This window comes from Talpa europaea (genome assembly GCF_964194135.1).
Source record: "Talpa europaea genome assembly, chromosome: 3".
Classification (NCBI taxonomy): domain Eukaryota; kingdom Metazoa; phylum Chordata; class Mammalia; order Eulipotyphla; family Talpidae; genus Talpa; species Talpa europaea.
The window spans coordinates 5571531-5599228 of NC_140069.1; the positions used below are offsets into that span (position 1 = coordinate 5571531).

Here is a 27698-nt window from a genome sequence, read left to right on the forward strand (position 1 = left end):
TGACATCATCTCTCTGCTGCTTTTTTTCAGACCCGTTCACCGCCAGGACACAAGCCAGTACCAGACGCCAGTCTTCACCTTTCCAGCAACAACCGGGAAGCAGAGTCAGCGACTGCACTTTCCTTTAGAAGCCTATGGCATATGGCAGCCTCCTTTCAAATGAACGTTCAGTTTCAGATCGCCGGATTTCAATTCCTGTTCCTCTCCAACTCCTCAGGGCCTGAACCTGCCGCCTTGCCTGCATGCGCCCACTCTGTCGGTTCTCACCAAGTCAAAATGCCTATACTACAGCCTCTGTCCCCAACACCATCTCCCACCATAAGACTCAGAATACCAAGAATTCACTTCTTACTCTGCCAAAATTGCCCAGAACTACTAAAGTCTACGCAACTCACACCATTTGTTCAGGCTAACATGACCAAACTTTTGTTAAATAAAACAAAAAAGTTAGTTTCTATTTCTTAATATTTAGCACATAAAACTTCCATTATATAACTTCAAAAATTAAGACAGGGAACCTAGGATATGATGTTACAGAACTAAGAAAAACACTAGGTGAGTTTAAAATTAAAATTTTCTATTCTAGTTTGACAAATGTTATCCTATGCTTAGTTTTCAGCCCAAAATTCACAGTTCATTTGCTGTAACTTTCTGCAGTAGTAACAGGTTTCATAATACCCTAATATTTTGGGTTCATTCTCTATAACCCATCAAAATTAAATAAATTTGGCTGGACACTTTATATGAGAAGGAGCTAGGCCATATATATGTCATTTCATGTAAGTAGCTCATACTTCAGTATCTTAACTAACCAGGATGTACTAGAAACATGCATTTTTAATGAAAGGGTTGGTTTTTAGACAATGAGAAAACATAGCTCTCGGATGCACTGAATACGAAATATCCACATTCTTTTACTGCAACAATTCAAATTTGAGGTTAATTATAATTACTGAAATAATACCTGCATATCAATTTCTAATTTAATAGAAGGAACATTTGTGTATACTGATGATCTGTGAGAGGTGATAATAAGAATGGTAAATAATTCTTCCAAATACATAGTCAAATAAAAACACTAAAAACTAGGGCCCTCAGAAAGAACAACATAACAAAGTTGTCTTTTATAAATATCTTATTAACTTTTAAAAATACTATACCACTGGTATTTAAAACTAGTATTTCTCCCTCAATTGAAAAATCATTTAAAAACAAAATCAAAAATCCTTAAGCAGGGCCTCCCTGGTGGCACAGGGGTTAAAGTCTCAACACAAGAAGCTACTGCCAGCTACTATGGCCTGAGTTCTATCCCCGGCCAGGGAGCTGACCCACAGGGCAGAGCAGACCCCTCCTGTCTCCCCGCTGCTCCCCTCAGCAGTGTGTTTCAGTAGATCCACCTGTTCTGCCCCCCATTCTGTCTCTGGTGAATTCTCTCACCCCCTGTACCTCTGGCCTGCACCTCAATGCTTGTATGCATAAATAAATCTTAAAATAAAAATTCTTAAGCATCTGCAGATGACAGTTGTCTATTCAGAAACACCAGAATCATGACACCTTCTGGAGTTAACTACTACTGCAGATAAAGTATTTCCCAACTGGGGGCTTTAATCAACCCCCACCACACCATAAAGCATTATCTAATGTGATCTGACAAGTAGAAAATTCAACAATACAGAGAAGTGATATTCAACAGCACTAATGCAATAGGGTGTTGATTATATGTGATGTGGTGCTTAGACATGAACCACATGTCAGATAAGCAGAAGAAACGGTCTTCTCTCTGATCCAAGCCTTGCTATTACATGAACACAGATGCATAGTGCACACGAAGCACAACACGAGAGGCCTGAGGATCCTGGACTTGACACCACAATAAATTCATGAAGGAAGCTAGGAAATCATCAGCTGGAAGGTCTGGTACTAAGGTAAGCTTGGGAGGAAGATTCTTTGTGATAGCTCAGCCTAAAATGGCCCTGCCTTGCAGCATCTCTCTAATTCCAAGAACAAGAGTGGCACGGTTGGGCTGGACTCTTGGGGCCTTTCCAAACACCAGACATATGCTTGTTGGGAAAGCAAGTCAGGAATTCAGCAGGCCTGTGACCACTGAGCCAATGGACTCCCTGAGCTGAGGCTCCAAGCTTCAGGACACCGCTACGAAGCAAAATGGACTGCAGGAGAGAGAGCACCAGACATGGAGCCACAAGACTTTGAGACGTAACTCTCCTGGCTACATGAACTGGAGGAAAACAGTTAACATCTCCAAACCCCACTTCTGTCATTTCTAAACTGGTAAATATCACCCCTTACTTGAAAAATTCTTGTAAATTTATCAGTTTTTGAATTGTACAATCGTTGTACAATTCAAGTGACATACTGAAAACGCTCTCAGAATACGCTCTCAGGTTATATATCCTAAGAGTCAATCCAAAGCCAACCATAACCATGGACAAGTGTAGATTTTTGTTTTATTTTTAGGCAACATGGGCCTAAGACCCAAAACTAGGCAGCCAGGTAGAAATGGGGATAACAGAAAGAGGAGGGCAAGCATATATTGACACGCTGGTCAATATATGAAAAACAGCAGAAGGGATTTTGGGATCATGCGTCACTCGGCAATGCACCTACATTTTATTTCTTCCAGCTAACATAAATAATCTAAAAAGACTATACATCCCCAGGGCAGCCTCATAGGCATTGTCTGGAAATCTGTTAGAAATGCATGTCTGGGGACCCCAGCTGAGTCTTGGACCCAGCAATCTATGTTTAGATTCATGTGATGCTGACACAGGCAAAAGGTAGAGAATCCTTCTAGACTTTTCCTGAATCACTTTCAAAGACTCAGCACCAATGAACTTTGTGAGAGAACCTGTTAGTGAACTGGTGCCACACTGAAAAGTTAGGAGTTAAAAGTACCCTACTGAAAAAAAGAAATATACTTTAAGCCAATAGTTTTGATTCTAAGTAATTTCAAAATTAAACAGGCAATGATAAAGTATTTAAATGAGTGGGAGAACAAGTTGCAGAAAGGGTAATAACCACCCAACTACACTATACTGCAAATACTTCAAGTCTATTATTGTTCTAAATTATATTCACCTTTCTTCACTTTTGTCAATTCATTTTTCTCTACTTCTAGTGACCACAGTTTTGAATAAACTACATACAACTTCTCGTCTCCTTTTCTATTTTACTTCTGTCTCAAGTCTGTTACTTACTTATCTAAAAGTGAGACAAAAATCTATCATCCCCAAATAAGTGAAAAGTAAACAAAATAATGAGTTTCTAACTCAAGGGCCCAGAAAATCATGTAATATGTCACACCCTCATTTTAAGGACAGTAACGAAACTAACTCTACAAAGTCGTATAATTCATGGCACAGCAGCACTTAAAATCAACATTTTCTGATTCCAGTTAAATTTACTTTTATCCAGTAGTCTTTCTCTTGCTTTTCATAGGATAAGCAATAAAATCTGAGCAGATGAGAAAATCTCTAAAATATGAATCAACACAAGAAAAGGAAGACCATTAGAGCAAGAACAAGAATCAACCAGGTGTGTTTGAAATTAAACTGCTTCTATTTCAACATTTTTTGTTGAGCGGGGGGAAGCAGAAGAAGATTTTTTCTTATGTTTAAAAGTTTATGGGTGTTCACTATGGACATTTTAAAAACTGAAGATTCAAAATATTTATGTACTGTCATAGACCTGCCTCATAATTAAAATGATGTTCTTAAGATTCAAAATTTGTGACTTTCTAAATGCAAAGAATGTCAAAATTAAAAAAAAAAATCTTAAAAATCTTAATGTGAAATTCTCTGCAGGAGGGTCCTTAATCTGGAGTCCACAGCTAAGTTTTCTATGACCACACCCATTAAATATAATGCAATTATTGTGTTATAGAAATGTGATTATACACCTGAACCTACAGAAGAAATAGGTACTCAAAGACAGGAACTCAAGAATCAAAACCTTTTAAGTAGATACAGATTCAGGAAAACCTATAACACAAAAAGTTGAAATTTTATTCATATTAGCAAAAGAATCTTTATTTTAACAGTATTCACCTAAACTGTATAGACTTTGAAAATCAAATGTAATTTAAATAAGATTTTAGTTTTTAAATTTGGTCTACAAAGCCACTTTTCAAGAGTGCTCTTCCATTCCCAGCATACATCACATAACTTTTCTCTACTAATGTTATCCTTTGAATAGCTAAAGTCAATTGGGAAAAAAAGCAACCTTTTCCTGCAAATACAGCAAACTGTAAAGTACTCAGGTACTTTTATTCAGAAGGTATTGGCACTTGCTACAATTTAAATTTCCTGCTCTATTAAAATTTTGTTCACATTTTAAAAACTCACATTTGCAAATGTTCCATACAGTTCAAAAAACTCCAAATGTGTGGAAACAGCATTTGCCAACTCAAATTTATACTGTTCTATCAAATTCTGATACTTGTAGACATCTCCACATTTTTTTTAATCTTTCATTTTCCTTTCCTCCAGATCTAGAAGAGAATTAAATAGAAATATTCCCCAGAAAGTCAGAAAAGCATTAACTCATCTGAATGTTTTAAGTTGACTCTATTATTCAAATTTCTTTTAAGAGTAACACCAGAGCATATTACTTGATTTATCCTGTTTTCATAGTTAAATCACTTGCTACAGAGTATTTTAATTTCAACAGAAGACAGAAGTTAAATCAGTAGTCAAAACTAGCTTAATGGTTAGAGATGATTAGACTGACTCAGATAATTTTCAATGCCAAATTAATTTTGCAAGGGTACCCTGGAAACCACAAAAACTCTGGAAACAAAGAGTTATCACCTCAAAAGGTGGCTTATAGCTTATGGAAATGACAAGTCATTCTAAGTCACTCTCACATCCATAATGAAGATGTATTTAAAAACTTATAAACTTGAGTCTTCAGATCTCCAAAGAACAATTTTTCAACAATTTCTCTTCCTTTGCATTTTACCTCAGTACTTTATAAGTATGCATACTTACATCATTTTATTTGATTCTTAAAATAATCCTACAAGTAAAAGGCAGTAACACTGCTTCCATTTTACTCACAAGAAACTAGGTTCACATACTTACCCACACTTACAGGATCCGAAAACTATAGTTTGATTTTGATGCCACATCTTTTGCCTTTAGACTCCTCTTACAGAGAGTCTCCAGTGTAACTTGAACTTTCTCTTTTCCCAAATACATTCCTATATTCACAACCTGTATTTAATTCTTAAAATGTTACTTCATTCAAGAGAATGTGAAAATGGTATGTCAGAGTTTGGATATAAAGAGAATGCGACAGAAAATGTTATGGAGATAAGACAGAAAATTGTTGGTGACTAGCTGTAAACATTAGCATAACAAGTCTTTTAAAAGACTTTTACATTACAACACTGATGAGTAAGAAAGAGTTTTAAGTAAAACTAAATTTCTTAATATTAAAGCAGCCCACACTGCTCGGGAGGAGTCATGTTTTAGTCAGTACAAGAGAGAGCCAGGTCTCTCAAGTCACATATGGAACAATGACTCTCCCAGGGCCTGCACTCACTGCTGTAGGTAAATAAACAATGAGTTGCCTGATGCAGCGATTACTATGAAACAAAAGATGCTAAATGCTAAATTATCACATAAAAATGTAGGCTATTTTATCAAGAATGAAATATCTTTCTGAACTTTAAAGAATATGTGCTATGGTTTCCTCAAGCAGTAATAATGCATTTTTCCTAATAAATAGATTAACTCTTATAATATTAAATCTGCCCCAAACCTAAAAGTGCATGCTTAACTTCAATTTATTTCTGCCAATTAAATTTACAAATTATCCTTTTGTTTTCAGGGGGCACACTAAAAGCTATTTTTCTTTTTTATATAAGAAATCCCTGTTACATATAGCTCCCTAGACACTTCTATTTAAAAGATAACTCATCAACATGTAACAAGCTATTTCCTCAAAAATAGAATTATATCTTATAAAGGTGTCCACTGCAGAGACGATAAGCATCATTTGCATTCCAGCTTCTCCCTCCCTCCCTCCCTCCCTAATGTCTATAGCAGTTCAAGACATTTACATCAAATAGGAACTGAATTTTCAACTTAAATGAATAAGTGCAGGGCCTCCCCCGGTGGCGCAGCGGTTGTGCTGGGCTGCAAAGCTGCCCGCTGCCTCAGCGCCGGTGTGATCCCCGGCCACTCGGGAGGGTCCCACATGGTGTGCAAAGCTCTCCCGCCACACCCGCTGCTCCCCTCAGCAGTGTATTTCATCAGTCTGCCTGTTCTGTTCCCTGTTCTGGCTCTGGTGAATTCTCTCACCCTCCTGCGCTTCTGACTGTACCCAGTGCTTGTATGAATAAATAAAAAAATCTTTAAAAAAAAAAAAGAAAAGAAAAGAAATGAATAAGTGCAAAAGAAGAGAATATGAAAGAAAGTAGGAATACAGGTTCAAAGGAAGGAGGGATGACTTCAGTGTATTTTCAGCAATTCACTATTTTGTCTCTCACAAGAACATCAGAGTTTCTCAACACTCAGAAAAACCTTCTATGCTTCTACCTAAAATTGAAACAAAAATTTGTAGCATTTAAATAAACTATAGAATGGTCCTTAATAAATGGAACAATATAAAAAAATAAAGCTTATTAACTCATTTAGAAATAAAATTTGTCAAAAGCATGTTTCATAGAAGCGCTTTTGTGCCCCATATCGAATTCAATAAATCTTAGCAATTAATTAGTCATCCTGTAGTAAAGCACTTTTAACACTAAATTTAAGGATCATCCAACTCTAATTCTAAAATTACATTCACAAAGTCCCATTAAGAAATAAGTTTCTTTCAATTACTTACAGTATTTACACAAAATACTTTTAATTCTTTTTTAATTCAGGGGCCAACTGTAGCAAAATATTAAATTCTTCATATAAACGAGCTCACAAAAGTCAAACTGATGGCAGGCTTCAGTGACTATCATATAAGATTCTTTTGGCTAATGTTTAAAGAAATGTTAACTATCGGGGTCACTAAAATTAAATCTAAACATCACATATGAGTACCTTTGCATGTTATCACAGACCTGAGCACTCAGGAATTTTTTAATGAGACACCTAAAACAATGAAAACACATAAGCTATGACAAATCCAGACTCAGGAATTCCAAATTCTCTACAACCACAATATACTCTAAAAGCATGCTTGAGTTAAAAAGTAGTTCTGTTGTATAATCTCCTTCTTTAACAAATGAATCACCAATTTAACAACTATGAAATCAGAAAAATCTTTCACCACTAAAAGTGAATTTCTTACTATCAAAGCTAATTACATTAATATTTCTAAAAACCACTTAGAGTACTAATAAGCTGTGTTTCTCCAAAACTGGAAGCTAGTTCAACTGCAACTTTGTCAGTGTGGAAGCCTAAAAACATATGTTGCTATGAATTAGTGGTTTTAAAAGACAATAACTTATGTCTGGAGATATTTAGCATCCAGACCAAGAGGGAGGTGGTTGCTGTCCAGTTCTAAGGTGCTACCCGAGTACCTTCTAGGAAAAAAGCTGTGTACACTTCCTACCAGATAAGAATAACCATTAAGTTACCCCTGAAAAGAATTACCTACTGACATGCAACTTGGAGGCACTGGGTCAAATAACAGTGCCTTCCTACCTCAAACTATTCTTTCCACCTGTTTCAATGCAGAGCCCCAGACAGAGTCCATGAAGTCCAAGATTTCTCTGTCACTGCCACTCAGGAAATTGATTTCACGCAAATCAATGTAAAGCAAATTTACAAAATGCCCACTACGTTTTTAGGGGAGTTGCATTAAGAACAAGTCAAAAAACCTAGTAGACAAAGTCCTAGAGTTGCTAAATGGGTTGGAGGAGAAGCTGAGGCCATACCACTCCTGAGAGAGGTGCCTGGCGGTGGAGGGGAGGAAGACAAGGAGGAGCTGACAGAAGAAAGGCATGGAGACAACCTCCCAGAGAGCAGAGAAAGCAGACTGTGTCGCCAGCCCCCTGGAATGAGAAAGGCACTCCTCAGGAAAGTGGGCACCCTCATTCTAACTACTATGGTCCCGTGAACCTTGTGTTTTTCTTCTGCTCTCTCAGGAGGCGCTTCTATGACAGGTCACTGATTTTTCCTTTTATGACAGGTCACTTAATTTTTCCACTGTATAAAGGGTATGTTGGGGGTATTTAAATTCACCATTCATCACAAATGGAATAGGAGAGGAAATAAGAGGTCTGAAAGGACTGTCATTCTGTACTGGAGACAACAACAACAGGACTTAAGGTCACTGCCCTCTGGAGGAGGAGGTGGTCAGCTCGTTTTTGGTCTCAGGTGGGGTAGTGAAGAGTGACAATGCTCACCACAGGATTCTGTACTTTGAAAGATCACCTCTAACAGAAGTTAAAACAAAAAACAAAAAAAACAAAATTTATATCAAGTTTTATCCAAAACTCGGAAAGCTGGTCATCGGGATGAATCCCCTCCTTCCCACCACCAATTTAGTTCATGTTAAGTACACAAGGGACTGACTGACACTCCATAGCTCACATTCTAGATCATTAGTTTCAGTTCTCAAACAACTAAAACAATTGTGACTAAAGTGATTCTGCTCTTTAAAAAAAAAGCCTCTAATTAATGAACATGCAAAGTCTGCTGAAGAGCAGGAAAACTAAAAAACTATGTGTAGTTGTGTTCAAGCAGTGAATGCATTTTGTTTCTACCATATCAGAAGAACAGCAATTAACCCACACATGGAAGGTTACAGACATTGTGCTTTAGGTGAAGAGCTCCATATTTTCATACCATTTTTGTAAGTAGTCCAGTGCCTCCAAACGAGCACCAATCTCAAAAGTGATTCCAGGACGATTTGGGGGCTTTTTACTCATCTTGAGATCCTATTCTTCAGTAATTTCTTTTCACTACCTCAAGAGGAAAAAAAAAAAAAAAAAAGTTAGAGTCTAATGCATAAAATGCATAGGGAATTAAACAAAATTTTAAAACATTACAAAGGAAGTTAAAACAAATGCCAAATTTTGAATGAGAACCGGTATCTTTAAGCAAAGTACTGTGCAACTGGTAGGCAATCTTGATAATGAATTATGAAAAAGGACATAAAAAAGATTACTATTTAAGAAAAAATGAATAGATGGAACATCACAACTTGCCAATGACTCAAATGCTTTAAATTTTAATTTGAAAATACCCAAGAAAATTCTCTACAATACAGCTGATGTTTTCTATCTTTGAAAAATCAAGACAGCTGAGTATTCTGGAATAGGACTACTGAAATTCTTATGTGAACATATTAATCATGCTTTTAAACAAATATTTACTGAATGCCTCATAATATAAAACACTAGAAAAGACACTGAAGAGTCCACAAAGCGGGAGTAGTAGACATATGTGCTCCTCTGCCAGTGAAAATTTTAAGAAGCTCCTTGTGATTTGGATCTTTCATTATTCCTATGATCTCCCATTATGGTAACAAATGATTTAGTAGTTTAAATTTTACATACAAAGTTGCAATTTTTTTTCTTTATGCTTCACATTCAATAAGCAACAATGATAGATTTTTGTAATTCTGAGAAGTATTTGTACTATACTCACTCCAGACAGTACCCACATTGATAATGAAAGTGGTTGTAACACTAAACAAACAAACAAAAAACTAACTAGGAAGACTCCCATCCAGATGAGGGACTGGTGGACTATTTACTATTCTTCTGGCCACACTGGCCACCCAGAATACTTGGCAGTAGCCTCTTTTTCACTAACTAGTACTTATGGTCCAATTGCAGCATAACAGGTAATCAGGAATTCAAACCTACTGTTACTGGGGAAGCAGAGGGATCCTTAAGACCTTTTTGATGTTTAAAATTACTAATAATGACTATATTCCCTCCCAGTTTAAAAAAAAAAGACAACTGTCATCTTTTAATGGTTTGATCACAATTCAAAGGCGACAACATATAAAAGCAAACACAAAGTACCAACTGTCCCTTTCCTCTTGGAAAGAACTTGATAAGAGAAAAAAGGAGCACCCGTTCTTGCCCTGAAAATTTGTAAAATCAAAAGTAAACATTCCCAGTGGGCTGGGAGTGGGAGTAAACATCTTTCTATGTTGGCAGCAGTGACATTAGTGCGTTAATAAGTTAACAGAAAGGTCTGTTAGAGTACTTTGGTTGAAAAACAACGTAAGTCTGATTAGTTTTAACAGAGGCCTGGTCAGGGTGAGACATTACTTCCATCTTTTGTGTAGAAATCCCAGCAGCCGTTTTGTGCTGTTTTCACCAAAAATAAATAAATAAACAAATAACTTCCTACGGAGGTAGTTCACGAGCTGCACCAACATGTTCTGGAAGTAAACTCAGAACCCCTAAGTGATGACAGAGTGAAGACGCACAGGCCCCGGGGATACTTGCAGACGAGGTACCAGAAAAGGCAAGCTTTCCTTTTTCTGGAGTGGAGAGGGCAGGATGGAGAGGGATTTCGATGAAGGAAAAGTACGACCCAGGGAGGCAGGCCATTGGACGGAGGAGAAGCGTGAAGCCCAGGCGAGCGGGTGGCGAGGAGTCAGCCCAGGAAGGCGGGCGAGAGGAGGCAGAACAACGGGCACAGCGGGAGAGAGTTGTGGGAGCGACGCGGCGAGAGGGGGCACCCCCGCAAGAGAGAGACCCCCCCAGGAGTGACGCCGCGGGCAGAGCACGGCCACGGGGGGCCCCCCCCAAAAAATCCAAAAGGCGGCGGCGGCGCGCGGCGGGGGGCGGGGGCAGGAAGGCGCGGGCCGGCGGGGCGCGGAGCCGGGTTTGACAGCGCCGGCCGCGGGGGGAGGGGAGCGCGGCGCCCAGACAATAGGGGCGGCCGGCCGGGGAGGGCGCGGGGGGAGCGGGCCGAGAGCGACGCCGGGCGGGGCGCCCCGGGAGGCCGGCGGGGCCAGGCGCCCCCGGGCCCCGCGCCGCCTCTTACCGACTCGGCCTCCTCCGCACAGCAGTCGGGCCGTCCGGGGCCGCGCGGGGCACGAGCAGGCGGCCCGCCCGGGCCTCCGCCGCCGCCGCCTCCGCCCGGGCAGCGGCCGGGGAGGGAGCAGGAGCGGCGCGCGTCGGGGCCGCAGCGCCGGGTCGGCCCGAGGTCGCGCGGGAGGGAGCGGCGCCGAGCCCTCAAGCCCGCTCGGGGTCCGCTGCCATCGCCGCCGCCGCCGGACAGCCCTGACGCGACGCCGGACCCCGGCGACGTCAGCCGCCCGCGACGCGCCGGAAGCGGGCCCGGCGCGTCACGTGACCCGGAGGGCTGGGCCCGGCCGGCGCAGCTGATTGGCGGAGCGGCCCGGGAGGCGGGGCGCGGGACTGTGTGCTGGCGCCGGGGGGGGTGGGGGGGAGGCCCGGGGGGCGGGGAGAGACCGTGGGGGTGGTGGGCAAGAAATGTCAGCTCTGGCGCCCGCTGGCCGCCGTGAAGCGTTTGACCTTTGAGAGGCTGAGGACGGGCGTGGAGTGCTCTTGTAGACGGGTTGGGGAGCAGGTTCCCCAAACTCATCCCCGCAGCCTGGGCACGCCTGGGAATGGCTCCCTGAGATGCCAGCAAGTGGGCACCGCCATAAAGTCAGAAAAGCGCTGTTAAGTAGTTACTTTCTGGCAGGGACTGGGCTGCAAGTACTTCTTGAGACAAGCAGGCACCCCATTGTGTTGCTCTCCACAGTCTAGGACAGGCTTAGAATGCAGAGGCAGGTATTACTAAGGGGCGTGTGTGAGTGTGTGAGTGTGTGTGCACAACTGGAAAACCTATGGTTAAATTGATGTCATTTCCACAAACTACACAACCAATCACAGCAGAACTATTTTCTTGAATACGGACGAAGTCTGAACTCTACTAGACACAGGAGAAAGTGTTGCCACTGTCAGGGAAGGTAACAATCGATATTGAGGGAAAGCAATAGAAAGAGGAAACTTCTTTTTCTGTCTCTTTCCACTGGACCACCCTGCTGCTCAAGCTTTCTAAATGCAACACTGTATACAAATAATGTTTATCATGATTTATACAGTGTGAAGTTAAAGTTAAAAAGTATCTCTCCTATCTGTCCTTAAGCTTCAATTATAGTGAGACTAGGTTCTTTAACCCACCATATCCATATCCTTTTATTCACCAGACTTTCACACAGCAGAGTATGTTACTCTAAGCTACTAAGCTAGACTGAACATGGCGGTGTATAGAAAACATATAAATAAAACAGTCTCTAGTGGACTTTTGTCTTCTTGTTTTATGGTTGCCCAACATCTGTTTCCATTTTGGGGAAATTTTCCATCATGCTTGTCATTAATTCACACTATGTAGTTCCAGAGTCTTCTGGATACATGTGGATTCATGGCAGAACCAAACTTTCCACCCTTCTTAGAATTAGATGTGCCCATTTAATTTGCTTTGGCTAATAAAATGAGATTAGGAGTGAACTTTATCATGGTCAGTTGGCAATTTAAAAAGCCAATCTATCAAACTTTCTTCTCTGACCCAGTGAAAAGCAATTTTTCACATGGCGGCTGCTCAAATAACCCAGATTCTGCACAGATTATGATTGCTGCATCCACTCCTAATCTACAACTCACGTAGTACAGGGAGGAAAATAACTATTTTTTTTAAAACTAGTGACATTTTGAGGGTTGTTTGCTACACAGCATAACATAACACAAACTGACACATACACCTACCTTGTGGGTCTTGGAGGTAGAGTCAGGTAAAATAAAATGAAAATGTCAGAAATTTGTGTTCCCAGTCTCCCTTACCACTAAAGTGTTGTTTTCACCTATGCTAATTAGATGCTCATCAAGGATGCTATATCAGAAGCTGCTTAGTGATGTTGCAAAATAAGAAAATTTTTCTCCAGCATCAGTAGCCTTACCAGTGATGGTAATTCTGACTTTTAGCCAAGTTAACTGAACCCAGCAGAAACCCTGCTGTCCCACAAGCTGTAAGTGAGAAAATGAGTATATAGATATGGCTATATAGATAAAAATCTTTTATTTATTGTTATACATTATTGAAATTTTGAAGTTATTTAAATAAATTACAAAGGATATATAAACTATAACACAGATTATAACCTCTCACTGTTTATTGAGAATCCACCAGTTTCCCTAAACAGATTTTCCTTCCATTTTAATTGGGATTTATCAAGATCCTCCAATAATATGACTTAAACAGAATAAAAAGGAATTAATCTCTAAATAATTCCAGATTTGAGTGGCTTGCTTTGGTGAGTGTTCCCCATGCATTAATAACTTCTCCTTGAGGACACTGGGCAGAGGGCGAGTAGGGGACTAATTTCGGTAGTCACATGATTGAGGGAGAGCTCAGCTGAGATTTAGAGGAGAGGACCAGAGCTGCTCTACATTTTGAAATGTACAGTGCAGTTGCAGACCTTCAAGAATTGCTAGAATTATGCTTGACTTTTGAATGTCCCTCCACATATTCCTGCAGGTGAAACATCTATAGTGATCTGGGTCTAGAACTCAACTTTTTAAATAAATACACTAGTTTTGCAAGGCTTTAATATACACTCAGTTTTCCAGGAATCAAGCAGTTATGGGGAAAGGTATTTCTCTTTTATGTATCTCCAAGAATTAAATCTATAGTTTTAATGTCACCAACAGCAAAGCAACTCTTAATATTTGAGCCACTGGTATAGGACACCTGTATTACTCTGCATCTATAGCTGTTATAGTCAGGGTAAATCTAAAATTAGCTGACACATGTGGCTATTTTGTCTCTGTGAGTTATGACTAACCATTTATGTTTTGAAAAAATGTTATTTACTTGAACTAATTCTATAGTTTTTTTCTTACATTATTATGTCATTACATTGATTTTTAAAATGTGTATCTTGATCATATTATCTATGAATTTAATATCAGAAAAGTAAAGAGGATGTTACATAATATCAAGTTTTAAAAAGGAATATTGAATCTGATAAAGTTAATGGAAAACTGACACAAGATCTTACTGTCTCTTTTGACTATCAAGAGTCAAATTTCAGGATCAAAGAAAGAATGACTGACAGAGAGCAGAGAGATGATTCTCTAGCCATACAGTGAAACTGTGCATTGCTGTGTCCCCTCGACTCTCTCCCACCCAACACACCCCTCATCCAGATGGTTCATGTTAGCCATCAGTCATCCCATCTCCAAATATAGAAAGAAAGAACTTACAGCTGTGTTTGAGCGGAACCAAACAAGCAGTGAGCCAATTATCTTGAAACAACAGCCCTTAGGCAGAAATCATTGAACTAAATTCCTCTGATGTTAAAAATATGAATATGGTACCACAATATCTCCTGGAATATTTAACAATTACATACGTCTATTTTAAGGGAGGCAAATGGTCACTGCTAAATACCAGATATTTCTTGATTACATATAACACACAAGAATTCTACTTTTTGTCTTTCTTTAATGTTTATAATTAGCTTGAATATAGAAAATCAAAGCAATTCAAAGCTTGGGGTTTAAAAGAAAATAAATTAGCTTGGTAGATACCTGAACAATAGATACCTCTGGCATTTCTCTATTTCAGGCCTTTCAAAATCTTTGAAAATGCAGCTAACATTCTTTCCTTCACCTACCAAAGAAACTACTTCTCTTTTCTCTCAGTCATAACATCCATTTATCAACTGACCAGAAATAGTGTTTGTTTGAGAATTAACCCCCACTAATTGAACCTCTAGGCCAGGTATGATCCTGACAGAGAGACTGTTCTCTTGACATTTCTTGCCTATGCCCTATCATGGTTTATGGGTTTATATGCTGAGGGAATGAGTCAATCCTAAGAATGAGTCAATCCTAAGAATGAGTCAATTCTAAGGATGATGGGATGTTCCAGACAACTTTATGTTTTTACTGGGAGTTCGTAAACTACAAAGAAAGAACTACCTAAGTTCCTGAGATTTTTTTAAGAATTTTAGACCTGGCAGTAATGATTTTGAGAAATCAGTCTCTGCCAGTAAAGGTCATAAGAAAGAAAAAAAAATACACGTTTGATTCATCGAAAGCTCGGAAATACAATAGGAGACCTGAGTGACAAAGAACTCCTTTTTGTGCAGATGGCCCTGAAGTAAAGGAGTTACCATAAAATTTATCATCCAAGCCTGAACTCTTTTGAGAGTGGAAATGTGATTAATAATTACCCTAGAACAATGGGTGAATTCCTTCTCTTTCTGACAAGCTAAGAAATATGATCATGCTACCTAAAGCAGCACAAAATAATAGAGATATAAAGTAAAGAGTCCCTAAATGAAAAAGCATCAACTATGGAATCAACTCTTGATTCCTCAATGGACTTTCTCCTGTGACACCATGTAAGGGCAGGACTGGGCTCAGTGCAGGTTTTCTGATCCCATGCAGACCAGGTAAAGGAGGGGTCAGATTCCTCAGTGGCTTTTAGCAGGTCTTTTATTGGGGTTACCAGGTACATGGCAGGCAGGGGTGCTGGGGGGCCGGGAGGCTGGCAGGCCTCCCAGCCCCCAGCAAGTCTTCACTCTATCTGGGCTCTCTGGCCTTCTCTGCTTCTCTCTCAGCTTTTGCTGGTGTCCCTGTGACACCATCCCTAAAAGGCCAGTCTCAGCCCAGGTGAATCCCATCTACCTATGCCCACATCCTACTCCAGGTGCCCCCATCAGGCATGCATTCAGGACCGCAAGTATCCATCATCTATCCTGATGGAGGGAGGGCAGAAAAGCCTGACACTTTTTACCTTACCCTTACACACCACCACAGGGATGAGCTTCTAGTTCAGCTTCTATGTCAACGCTGTTAACTGCGCAATCCAAGTTCAGTTGGGTTATAGCACTCTCTCCTGTATTAGCAGTAGTGTTACAGAGGGAGGTACCTCCCCTCACCTCCAGGTGTTAGGTCTACAGGCCAAGGAATAGAGAATCAATAAGCATTTCAGATACGTGTCCAAGAGTCCTCAGGTAAGTGCTTACATAGGCAAAAGGGGTTGGGCTAGTTCTGCTTTATGCAAATGAGGTTTTCAGTCAGGGCATTTCTGATTGATAGAAACTTTGTTGTGATTGGTTGAATTGCAATCCTGGATGTGGTTTGCTGGTGTGATTTTACCTGGTTCTCAGCTTGGGCTGTGTCATTGCACTTCCCAACATGCCTAGGCACATGGGCTTGGCTGGGGCCTGACTCCCTGCAGCCTCTGGTTGTTACCCAGCGTTAGGGAGACTCCATGTTCATTTTTCTTTCTGTCGTTTTATCTATCAATACTCTGTGGCTCCTCTGATTTTTATTGATGTTTACTCTTGTTTTCCATTAACTTTGTCAGTCTTTCTCAAATATGTTGGTTTGAAAAAAATCGCCACCAGTCATCTGTGTTGGGCCCACCTGGGCAGTTTGCTACACTACAAGTACCTGGGTCTTAATCTGTATCTTTGCTTAGGAAACTGGAATTCTGCATTTTAAAAGTCATTCTAAATGAGCCTTATATATATGAAGGTTTCAGGCAAGCAGTATTAAGAGTGGTTTTGTTGCAAATTCAATGCAAGCAGGCAGCTGATAAAGCTGAGGCTACTCTTCCTGGCTTGCAAATCTAGAAAACCATACCAAATCAGAAACAAATCTAGTGAGAGCTGGACCTAACATTCATATCACTGATTCCTTAGTGCTTGCTTTTAGAGGAAGTCTCTACCATGTAGAACACATTGCTGAGGATTGTTAAACTGGGGAAGGAGGCAGTCGGCAACAGAACATAGCAGGTATACAAATGAACACCGACCCAATGGTGAATACTTTTAACTTCTTGGTTATCATTATTTTCCTTGAGATGGAGCTAGCTGCACTCAGTGGCACCCTCAAATGTGGCAGACAGTCTCCAAGCTTAAAATCTTTCCTTGTTCATTGACTGGTTAATCACTCAAGAAACTTTTTATTAAGATTCTACTTCATGTTAGAAACAGGGTGAGGAGACATGAGAGCATAGGAAAAAACATAAAACTAGATACCAAATTCTAGGTTGACTTGCCACGATGGGGAGATGGACACAGAAACAACCAATGACAACAGGAAGCTAAATATGAATCCGTTGGAAGTAGGATGCTCATTCTGAGTCAGCAAATCAAGGAGACTACAGGGAGGGAGTAGCATTGCAAATGTCCTTTGAAGGAAGAGTTCTTTGCAGTCTCCAAAATTATTACTCCCCTATAGTTCTTTAGAATTTTGATTCAAGCTCTCTGATTAATAAACTACATCATTCTACTTCCACTTCTTTCCCACAAGTACATCTGCAGTGTGCCAAGTGCAGAGGTAGGAGCAAGGAGCATCTGATGAATGCACTTAATTCCCCATCTTGAGGCATTTATGAGTTGAGTAGACCAACACAGAAACAGGTAATTTTTTAAAAATTTTTAAAGATTTTTTTATTTATGGCATACAAGAACTGGGGTATAAACTAGAGGTGCAAGAGGTGAGAGGATTCACCAGACAGAATGGGGAGCAGAACAGACGGATCTACTAAAATACACTGCTAAGGGGAGCAGAGGGTGAGACAGAAGAGGTCTGCCGCGACTTGTGGGTATCTCCCTGGCCAGGGATTGAACTTGTACTGCAGTGGCTGCCAATAGCTTGATAATTGCTGTGTCTTCAACCCCTGTGCCACCAGGGAGGTCCCCAAAACAGGTAATTTTAACCCCAGATTAAAGTTTGCATGCAAGAATGTGCAGAGTCAGAATATGTGCTGAAACTGACCACTTCAAGGCATCTGTCTTCTTGGGCACCACCGGAAAACAATACTTCCATCTCCAAGGTTACTGCCTGACATTCAGGTGAAACAGTCCTCCACTGGGGGAGTGGTGGGGGAGGTGGGCCTGGCAGAGAACTTGTCAGCTCAGGCATTGCCACAGATCATGGTTTTGTCATAGTAAAAAAGTATTGAGGCAACAGGACTTTGTGGTCAGGTGTAGGATTACTTCCTCTTTTGTGTTTTTACAAAATGTTCAGCAGAGCCAGTTTCACCAGGATGAGGAGGGTAAACACCCTTTGATTTTCTTTCTTTCTTTTTTTTTTCAAGAATGATAGGTATCTTGACTATCTTGACTATCGCAGGGGACTATAAATTTACAGGAAATTAAAACACCACTTGTTATTGTATTTTAATAGCAACTTAAAATAAGAAAGCACTTTAGAATGAGCAATTTAGAATAATGCCAGAAATTGTATTTCGCATCTGACATTATCACAAGAACATTTGGGGGACTAGATATTTCTCTGACTCTCCCTTCCTCACATGTAAATGGAAATTTTAAATTGACTTTACAGAGGTATTAATGAGGACTAAATTAGATACGACAAGCCTTACATGTTTTGCAAAATGATGATGAATGTAAAACTCCCAGGTGCTTCCTAATGTCTCTTTCACATCTTGCACAGGGGTCTGGAGATCGAGGCTTATATTCTCAGAGGATATTTCCACTTCACTCTCTGATTCCATGAAAACACACATCTTCTGAGGACTCACTTTCCATCAAGCCCTGTATTTGCTGCCGGGGATTACAGAGATGCCGCCAAAAATGGAAGCTTTTATTAAGGCATTATTATAGGGTTTTCACAAGCTCATCAGTATCTCTGGAACCTGCTCTTCTGAGCTGCTTCCTATTTGTCAGTCTGTTTCTTTGATCTCTCTCTTTAAAAAAAGAAAGAAAAAGAAAAACATATTCCCACTGCAACTCACATGTGAGCCCTGAGCAAACAGTAAGGACATATCTAGGGTGTTTTTGAGGGAGAAATTCTTGTTGTGAGAAATATTGCACAAATTCTAAAAAGATAGTGAGTGAACAAGGAAGTTGGAGAACTCAACTGTAAGAAAACCAAATGGAAAAGGAAATGAAGTACTGTGTTGGAATTATAGATTTTAACAGCTGGAAGAAACCATTAGAGCTTTTATTTTTCTATCACTGTCTGGACACGAGATATTCCAATGTTATTATCAGGGAATTAATGTGAGTCCATTTAAAGAAATCCAAATTGATCCCAGCTTAACATTTTCCTGATTTTTTTGCCTTTTTTAGAATATCGCTTACAATGGAATTGTTATCACGTGCTCCAAATATTTATATGTAAATCCCCATCCCTACTCCCTTTACATTACCCACAGGTAAAATATTCCCTAAGTGACATTCTCATTTTACAATCTGATCACTCAAATTGCCATCATAATCTAGTTCTCATAAAACCAAGCAGTTTGAAAACTCTTCAGAGACAGTGCTCATGCATTATTCATATGACACATGACAAAGACCCCAAAATGGGTAGTGTGACAAGTTCAAGGTGCCAACAATTAGAAACAGAGCGATAGGTAGGTCTCTAAGAGTCCTAGTACAGATCCTGGCACAGGGAGCTGATGGGAATCTAGTAGACAAAAGCTGTTGACTTTGTTTCTGTTGTATGTTTTGTGCAGCCAAGAGTGCCAACTTGATATCAGCGAGATTACCACCCACAAGGTGTCAGCTGACCTCTCCACCTCCCAACTTCTAAGAACAGAAAGGGGGCTGAGCAAATGGCTTTGCCCACACTGAAACCATATTGTCTGCTCCTCAGCAGTGGCCGAAGAGAGCAATGAAAAGGAGTAACTTTTACTTTCCAAAGGAAAGCACAGCAAACAATTGTCTTGATTGGGTTCCTGGGGGCAGAATCAGGAACTTATTATGAGCATTTCCCATCCACAGAGCACAGGGCCCTTCGACTTTCTAATCGCCAGCCCTTGCTGTGTGTCTTCCTTTCCTCCCCTTTCTACGTGGCAGAGTTTTGTTGGAAGCTCTGTCCCTGTTACAGTACTGACATGAGTAGAGGGCCAAGATGTTTCACAAGTCTCCATATTGACAGGAACCACTTTGAGGTAGGGATTATTTTGCAAACCTGGACTTGGAGTCTGTTGCTATGATTCAATAGAATTTTGGGGTGTCCTCTGTGGAGAACTAAATACAACTTTTTTTAAGTAAGAAAAGGAGGTAAATATCTGAGACCAAAATGAAGGATTATAAATTACATCAGAATTTCAAGTTCTTCCTTTCCTTCTCAATGTGTATCCCCTGTGGGCCCTGTGAGCCTCGTATTCCTTTAAGAAGAGATGTACTTCCTTATCCCATTGAATGTGGCCATGTGATCTACTTTGACAGTGAAATAAGAGTGGAACTTTCACATGCCAGTTCTGAAAAGGAGCTTTAAAAGTCATTGTGAGTTTCTGCCAGCTCTCCCATTCTTTCCCTCTGCATCTGGACAGGCATGTCCTCCTTGGGGGCTCATCCTTCAGTGTGGCTCTTGGCATGAAGACACAAGGAACAACACAGGACAAAGCATGTTGGTCAGATTCAAACAAAGAAGCAGAGCCAGCAGGAATTATGCTGACTAGGAGATACTTAAATAGGGGGTTGACCTCATACATAAGAAAGGGCATATTGATCTGGTTCAAGTCAAGAAGAAAACCGCTAGGAATGATGTAGTATATGTGATTTCTCTTAAGTAAAGATTGAATCTGAAACAATTATAGACACTGGAAGGAGCTTTTAGTTCAGCTGCTTCAGGGGTGCTGAACCTCAAGTTCTAGGACAGTTGGTCAGGAGCCAAAGATTGGCATGAAGTGGGGGTGATCAGGGACCACTGGAATCCAGGAAGAGCCAGCTGGGACATGCATCCATCCATTACTGAGTCCTACATGGGCCCCTCCTATCTCGGAGCCTCCAACCTCCTTGTTTTCGATGCTCTGCAGGAGGAGCAGGTGTTCCTGCTGCCAAGCCATGCTCCTGGACTAGGATCTGGGCAGTGGGATGAGGTGATCTGCTGGGCAGTGGGGCTGGGAGCCCAGTCTGAGCAGTGCATCAGCAGGTCGGTGAAAGCATGCGTGAAGGGGAAACTTCCAAGGGTAACGGAGGCTCATGTTCCACTCCCACCTTCCAACTCCTTACAGAATGCACTTGTGACCCATCCTAACAAGCAACATACAAGGAAAGGAACTCTGGGACATGTGGTTCAGCTTAGGAAGATGACACATTGCAAAGCCACCACGTGGAAGATTTAGAGTTTGCCTCCTTAAGCCGCTATGATTTGAGCATTGATGTTTACTGTGGCATCATTGCTGTGATAAAATGACTAGCCTCCAGCTCCTTCCAGATCATTTGCCTTTCCAGGCTTCATTCAGCCCATCCACCTCCTTCTGGCCTGTGGAATATGTGGCAAAGAGCCCATCAGCCTTGGATTAAAATGCTATTCATTTATTGTTGTGTCTTCTTGCACTAGACTCCACGCTTATCATAGACACTGCAATAGCAAAGTAGAAAAGCATCCTCTCTCTTCTCCCAAAGCTCACTGCGTAGAAGGGAGACCAGCATCAATAAAAACCTGGTTCATTTCAAAAACTGAATATTATGCATGTTCCAAAGGGAACTTACAGAGAGCTGTGAGACCAAGAACCTGATGTTGAAGGGAGCAAAAGGGCTGCTCAAAGAACTATTTGTGACTAAAAGTGTGATACCTCCTGCTTTTTCTTCTTGTTTAAAATTGCTTTGGCCATTAAGGGTCATTTGTGGTTCCATATGAACTGCAGAAAATTTTTTTTTTCTATTTCTATGGAAATATCATTGGATTTTGATAGGGAGTGCATTGAACATGTAAATTGCTTTGGGTGGTGTGGACATCCTGATACTTTTCATTCTTCCAGGTCATGAACTCAGGTGTGCCCATGTCTTTCCATTTGGTTGTGTTGTCTTTAATTTCTTTAATCAATATTTTATAGTTTTCAGTGTATAAGCTTTTCACCTCCTTGGTTAAGTATTTCATTCTTCTTTATGCTATAGTATAAAGTGAAATGGGATTATTTCCTTTGTTTTTTAAAGAATTATTCCATTTATTTATGCATATAAGAACTGGGGTATAGGCCAGAGGTGCAGGGGGTGAGAGGATTCACCAGAGACAGAGTGGGGAGCAGAACAGGCAGACTGACTGAAATACACTGCTGAGGGCTGCAGCAAGTAAAACAAGAGATGTCTGCTGTGCCATGTGAGTCAGCTCCCTGGCCAGGGATTGAATTCTTGCTGCAGTGGCTGGTGATAGCTTCATAGTGCTGAGACTTAACTCCTTGCACCCAGAGAGGCCTGGGAATGTTTTCATACTATCTTTTTTGGACAGTCTGTTACTCATATGTAAAAATGTAGCTGATTTTTCCATATTGATTTTTTTTAATCCTGCAACTACAGAATTTATGTATCTTTGTGGTCCTCTACATGTAAGAGCATGTCCTATGCAAAGAGAAATAATCTTGCTCCTTTCTTCTGATTTGGAGGACTGTTATTTCTTCTTCTTGCCTAATTACTCTAGATGGCATTACCAGTACTATGTTAAAAGTGGTGAGTGAGCTGAAATTTGCTACACAGCCTTTTTGCCACCCATACCTATACTCCATTAATATTTGAAGGGCTGTGGATTCTGTGGAACATGCTTTTAGAAACTCTGATTTATGGTATGTAGAATCAAGGGTCCAAAGTGACTTCTGCCTACATTTTAATTTGGTTATTTATTGACCCTGCAAAGATTCATTGATAGCCTCTCATTTAGCAGGCACTGGTGATATACTAGTCAGCTTACAGAAATGAAGACCAGTGAGAAAACTCTCTGTCTCCATAGAGCTTACATTTTAGCTGAACAAAGTATTTATCATCACAAAAAATAAATGGGCATGGCATGTGACCCTGTGAAAAAAGCAAAGGGAAGAATAAAGCAGGGAAAGGATAGAGTGGCTGTCGAGGCCGATTTAGTTAAGGACCAAACATTTCAGTCTTGAGGGAGACAAGGAAGCTTGTGGCTACTGGGGGGGATATTCTGGACAGAGAGAAGAGTGAGTGTGCAGATTCTGGAGCAGACACAATTCTGGGTGCGAGGAACAGCACGGGGAAGAACAGGCCTGAACAGAGCCGAGTCCAGTGGGCGCCACAGGCTTAAGTTCTGAGTCTGGCAATATCGAGACACTATGTCAGCTCTGTAAACCTCTGCCCTACATGTGGATAACAATCTTTCTTTTCTGGGACTGTGAGAGATTTAAACAAGATGGCGTTTATGCAGTTGCCCCTCCTTAACTGGGGGTTCCTCATCTGAGGTGTCAACTAACCATGGATAGAAAATATGTGCTGCTGATTAGGTCCATGGGGGTTGCATCTGTGCTGAGCACGTGCAGGCTTTTTTCTTGTCATCATTCCCTCGAGTATAGCAGTATAATACCCCCGAGAGAGTAGTTCCATTGTGTTAGGTATTGTAAGTATGATGGAGATGATTTAAAGTAGACGGGAGGATGTTCTTAGGTTATATCCAAACACTGCACCATTTCCTATAAGGGACTTGCAGAGCTGTAGACTTTGGTAAGGGGAGAGGACTCTGGACCAATCCCCCTCAGCCCCCGAGAGACTATTATGAAGTATTTTTTTTTGTATTAATTGTATTTTTTAAGTTTTATTATATACATCATTCTTCCTTTTTGTACAAAGCATGCTTTTTCCTCTGAGGTGTAGTCCCCATAAAATTCCCACCACCAATTCCCCTGTGCACCATCACCATAGTCCTGTGCTCTTTCCTCCCCTGTTTTGATCCCTCTCCCTGTGCAGTATTTTGTGCTGTGCCTGCTTCCTAGGAAATGTGTTTAACAGCATCGTTACCCTTTATGGGTGAAGAATACAAACTCAGAAGCCGCCCTGCCAGGCCAGCTCACCACTGACTGGATACGTGACTTTGGGGCAAGATGTTGAACTCCCTGTGCCTCAATTTTCTCACCTGTAAATAATACAGTGCTCTTCTGGTTAAATTTTATGCTAATATATGTGAAAAACAAGCAACAAAACTTAGAGCACTGCCTGGCACGTGGAGGGCTCCATCAAGCTGTCAATTATTACAATCATTCCTGAGACCCTAATATACACCAGGCTGGGAAGAAACGTACCAGTGTGTCTGTCTGGAAAAGAAGATTTGTGGGCATTGATGGAACAAAGGCTCTTGAAACAATGAGAAGGATTTTCCCATCCTCCGCTAAAAGATATTAGCTGGAAAGAAGAGGGTGAGAAATACCAACTGAAATGATCACCATGATAAAGTGAATTCAAAGTTGAATAACAGAGAGATTTATTACAAAGGTCAGCTAGAGCCAAATGGAAGGCCCTAGGCCGGGAGGCCCTCAGCAGCTTTCTCTGCATGTCTGCCTCTCCCTCCTTCCCTTCAGGGGGTTAGCCTCAATCTGTGTAGGTAGGTTACATGCACAGAAAGAATACACAAGCCAAACAAAAGGTCAGCAGAAAGACAAAACTTGGAAGCTGCCAGTCGATCTGAGGCATGTAGCCAGGAAGGGGGAGAAGAGAGGTCAAAATAGGGGAGACAGGAGCACAAGGGACTGTGGTGATGGCTCACAGGAGCTGCAGTGATGGGAGGACTATGAGGACACATACTGTCCAAAAATGAACAACACTCTAAGGAAATACAAAAAAGAAAGAATACATAATTGTTCTTTAGCAAAGAAAAAAAATTACATCTAGTTCACTTCTAGCATTTTCAGTTCACAAAAGGAGGTTGATGTGTAGCATTTCCTCTTGGTTAATTGATAAAAGGGAAGACTGTGGATCATTTCAAAGCCACCCCTTAATCTTACAAAGCCAGCTCAGTCAGAGCTATCTGTATTGGGGAGGTGGAAGGACCAAAGTTTGTTTGAGTCTCTTATCCTAAAAGCGCCCCTGTAGAGCGAGGCTGCAGCAGGCCATTATCTCCCGCTCCCTCTTCCAGACACTCATGACCGTGGCAGGAGTGGACACAGACTGTGAACTTTCCAGATGTTTTCTTTGCTTCTCACCTCAGGGTTCTCACAGCAAACAAAGGCACCATGTGGCTGACTTCAGCCTCTGTAGTGGCCCTGCTAGGGGAGAGGAGACATGTGTAATGGGGCAGAGTGCTATTTTTGTTCTTTTAGTCCATGGAAATAAGAACAGAAGGAGCAGGAAGAGGAGGAGAATTATGAATTATTGGAAGGAGGGTACCAGACTCTCAGAATAGAATGTGGAGCAGAACAACTGTCTGGAAAATCTAGGCAAATGTGACCAGAGCAGCTTTGAATTCTGAGAATATTCTGATGCACTTATATTCTGAGGCTAGCACCAAGGCAGCAGGGCTGCTGACCAAGTGGACCCGGAGTAAAAGACCACTCAGAAAATAAGACTGTGTGTTACCTGCCAGTAAAAAATGGACTTGGTGCCTAAATACCACTTGTTATCCATTTCTATGGGTCAGGAATCTGCCTTCTCTCCTCTATGTCTTCCATGAGCACAAAGCATGAGTCAGGACTGTAATCATCTCAAGGTTCAACTGGACACAGATCCACTTCTGAGCTTACTCACATGCTGGTTGACTGAATTCCCCATTATTGGAACTGAGGGCTTCAGTTCCTCACAGGGTTTTCAGGCAATCCTCAGATCCTTGCCATGTGGCCATTTCCAACTTGGCCACTTGCTTCATCAAAGTATGTAGCCAGGAAGGACTAGCAAGTCCAGCCATCCAGAAATAGACCACTGTAGTCTCACGGTGGCAGTGATAACCCATCACGTTTGTCTCATGTTATTCAGGAGCAACAAATTATCTTTCAGCCCCTTCAAGATTAATCAGGTGTCCTTTGTATGATTTTATTAGTCTTTGATTGCTCTCTTTCAATAATAAGATATTGAGTTTCATCTTGGATATTTCCTGCCAAGATTTGAAATCAGACATTTCCCTAAAGAGCTTTGATTCCTTTCAGAAGGGAACTAGTATTTAGAACTGGAAACCTAAGAACTAGAGGTGTTTGTTGCAACTGGACTGTCATGAATTGCAGTCCTTCCAGTGGGTAGATCCAGGTCATACTCACAACATCAGAGTTCATGTTGGGATTTACATGGTTTATGTAACTTGATTTTATCCATGCGCCCATATACTGAAAACCTTGCATTTTAACAATACAAGTTTCAAACTACATTTTACTAGTGTTAAGGAAAGACTTCAAAAAGCCACATAAAGTACAATTTAAAATTGGATGAACGTCCAGCAAATGTTAGTATGAAGTTATCACTTACACTCCCCAATATAATATTTTTGTTTGTTTATTTTATTTTCCACCACCAAGTTATTAACTTCAGCCCACACTTAAAAGGGAGGAATTATGGGCCTCCTCCATGGTGCAGCGGTTGAGATTTGGGCTGCGACGCTGCCCGCAGCCTCTGCAGCGCCGATTCCATCCCTGGCCACCAGCGAGGGTCCCACATGGCACGCAGACCTCTCCTGCCACACCCACTGCTCCCCTCAGCAGTGTATTTTGTCAGTCTGCCTGTTCTGTTCCCCGCTCTGGCTCTGGTGAATTCTCTCACCCTCCTGCGCTCTGACTGTACCCAGTGCTTGTATAAATAAATAAATAAATAAATCTTTTTTTTTAAAAAAGGGAGGAATTATGCAGAATCCTTGAGGGCCATCTTTGAAAGCTGCCAGTAGGAGAGGGGCTCATCTAATAGCTGCTACTGCCTGGGGCATCTTCTACAGAAGATGCTGTTTTGTGGCATAACCTCAGGAGGAAAGAGAGCCCCCAAAGAAAGACTGGTATTAGCATTTCTGCCACCCTGGGCAACAGGGGCCTTAAAAGAGTATGGGGACTATAACCAAGATGAAAATGCATACCTTGTGCAAAATGAAAAATGATGTAAAAATATATAAAATAAAATAAAACTGTTAAAAAAAAGAGTAGTTGACATAAAACGGGTAAGGAATACATCTTTCACAACTGAACTGAGGACACCTATTTCTCGTTGATAGGATCTCATTTCATTCTCCAAGCCATCCCATGATGTATATATATTGCTGCATTTATAATGGAAAAAATTGCAGCTCACGGAAGTTAAGTGCAGGTCTGCATGCAACTCGCTGGTCATGCAGACAGAGTCTGGTCTCAGTCTGGGCCATGCTCTTTGCAAGCCCCCAGTGCACCTCCTGAGTCCCTGGAAGCTGTTTCTTTTATTGCTTGCAGTAACAGAGATTTGTAGGGACCTACAGCTGCATCAAGTTCTTTATGCTCTGCAAAAATATAAATGTAAAATGGCACCCGTAGTTTCTTGCAAAGCCTTTGGGGGCTCCAAAGTCTTTGGGGGTTCAGTATATCACCACCACACACCTTTTCACCAGCTCGAGCTCCTGGTCTTTCATAGTGTCCTGAATTTACATTAGTGAATTTACATGGTGTCTGTGCATTATCAAGAAGTGGAATTGCCTGGGACAAAGAACACTTGTGCTATGCAACCCTCAGCTGAACATGGCCAGATGAGAAACAAGAAGCTGGTCTCTCTGAAGCTTTTCTCATTTCTGGCAGCTAAGGGTGAGGAGTTAGCTCAGAGCATCATCCCTCAGTGACCACGGTGCACCCAGCTGGCCGGCTGCGGGGGCTGCACATCCCTCGGCTACTCCAGGAGACTTTCTTGAGTCTTCCCCACGCTCCTCAGTGTGAAGTGCTGATATTGACGTGAGCCCGACAGGAAGTGTGACCTCAAAGAGTGCCTGTCAGCCTTTGGTTCCGCAGGCTGTTTTTGAAAGAAAACAAGGGTGTTGGTAGCGCTGACTTTCCCAAGAACTTCATGCTCTGCTATTCTAGGAAACAGCCAAAAGCACAAAAGACTGCAGA

At 41.3% G+C, this 27698-nt stretch overlaps 1 protein-coding gene across 4 annotated transcripts in view; it reads right to left on the bottom strand.

Moving 5' to 3' along the window:
• The window catches only part of PHF20L1 (PHD finger protein 20 like 1), a gene marked incomplete at both ends in the record, with an annotated part of 62621 nt that extends 53728 nt beyond the window's left edge, over positions 1 to 8893 (bottom strand). For all 4 annotated transcript variants that reach the window (XM_084230783.1, XM_084230781.1, XM_084230782.1 and 1 more), the window contains one exon: positions 8811 to 8893. In XM_084230783.1, coding sequence (XP_084086909.1) covers positions 8811 to 8893 — 83 coding nt within the window. The remainder of the gene's footprint in view (positions 1 to 8810) is intronic.
• Between the last annotated feature and the right edge of the window lie 18805 nt (positions 8894 to 27698).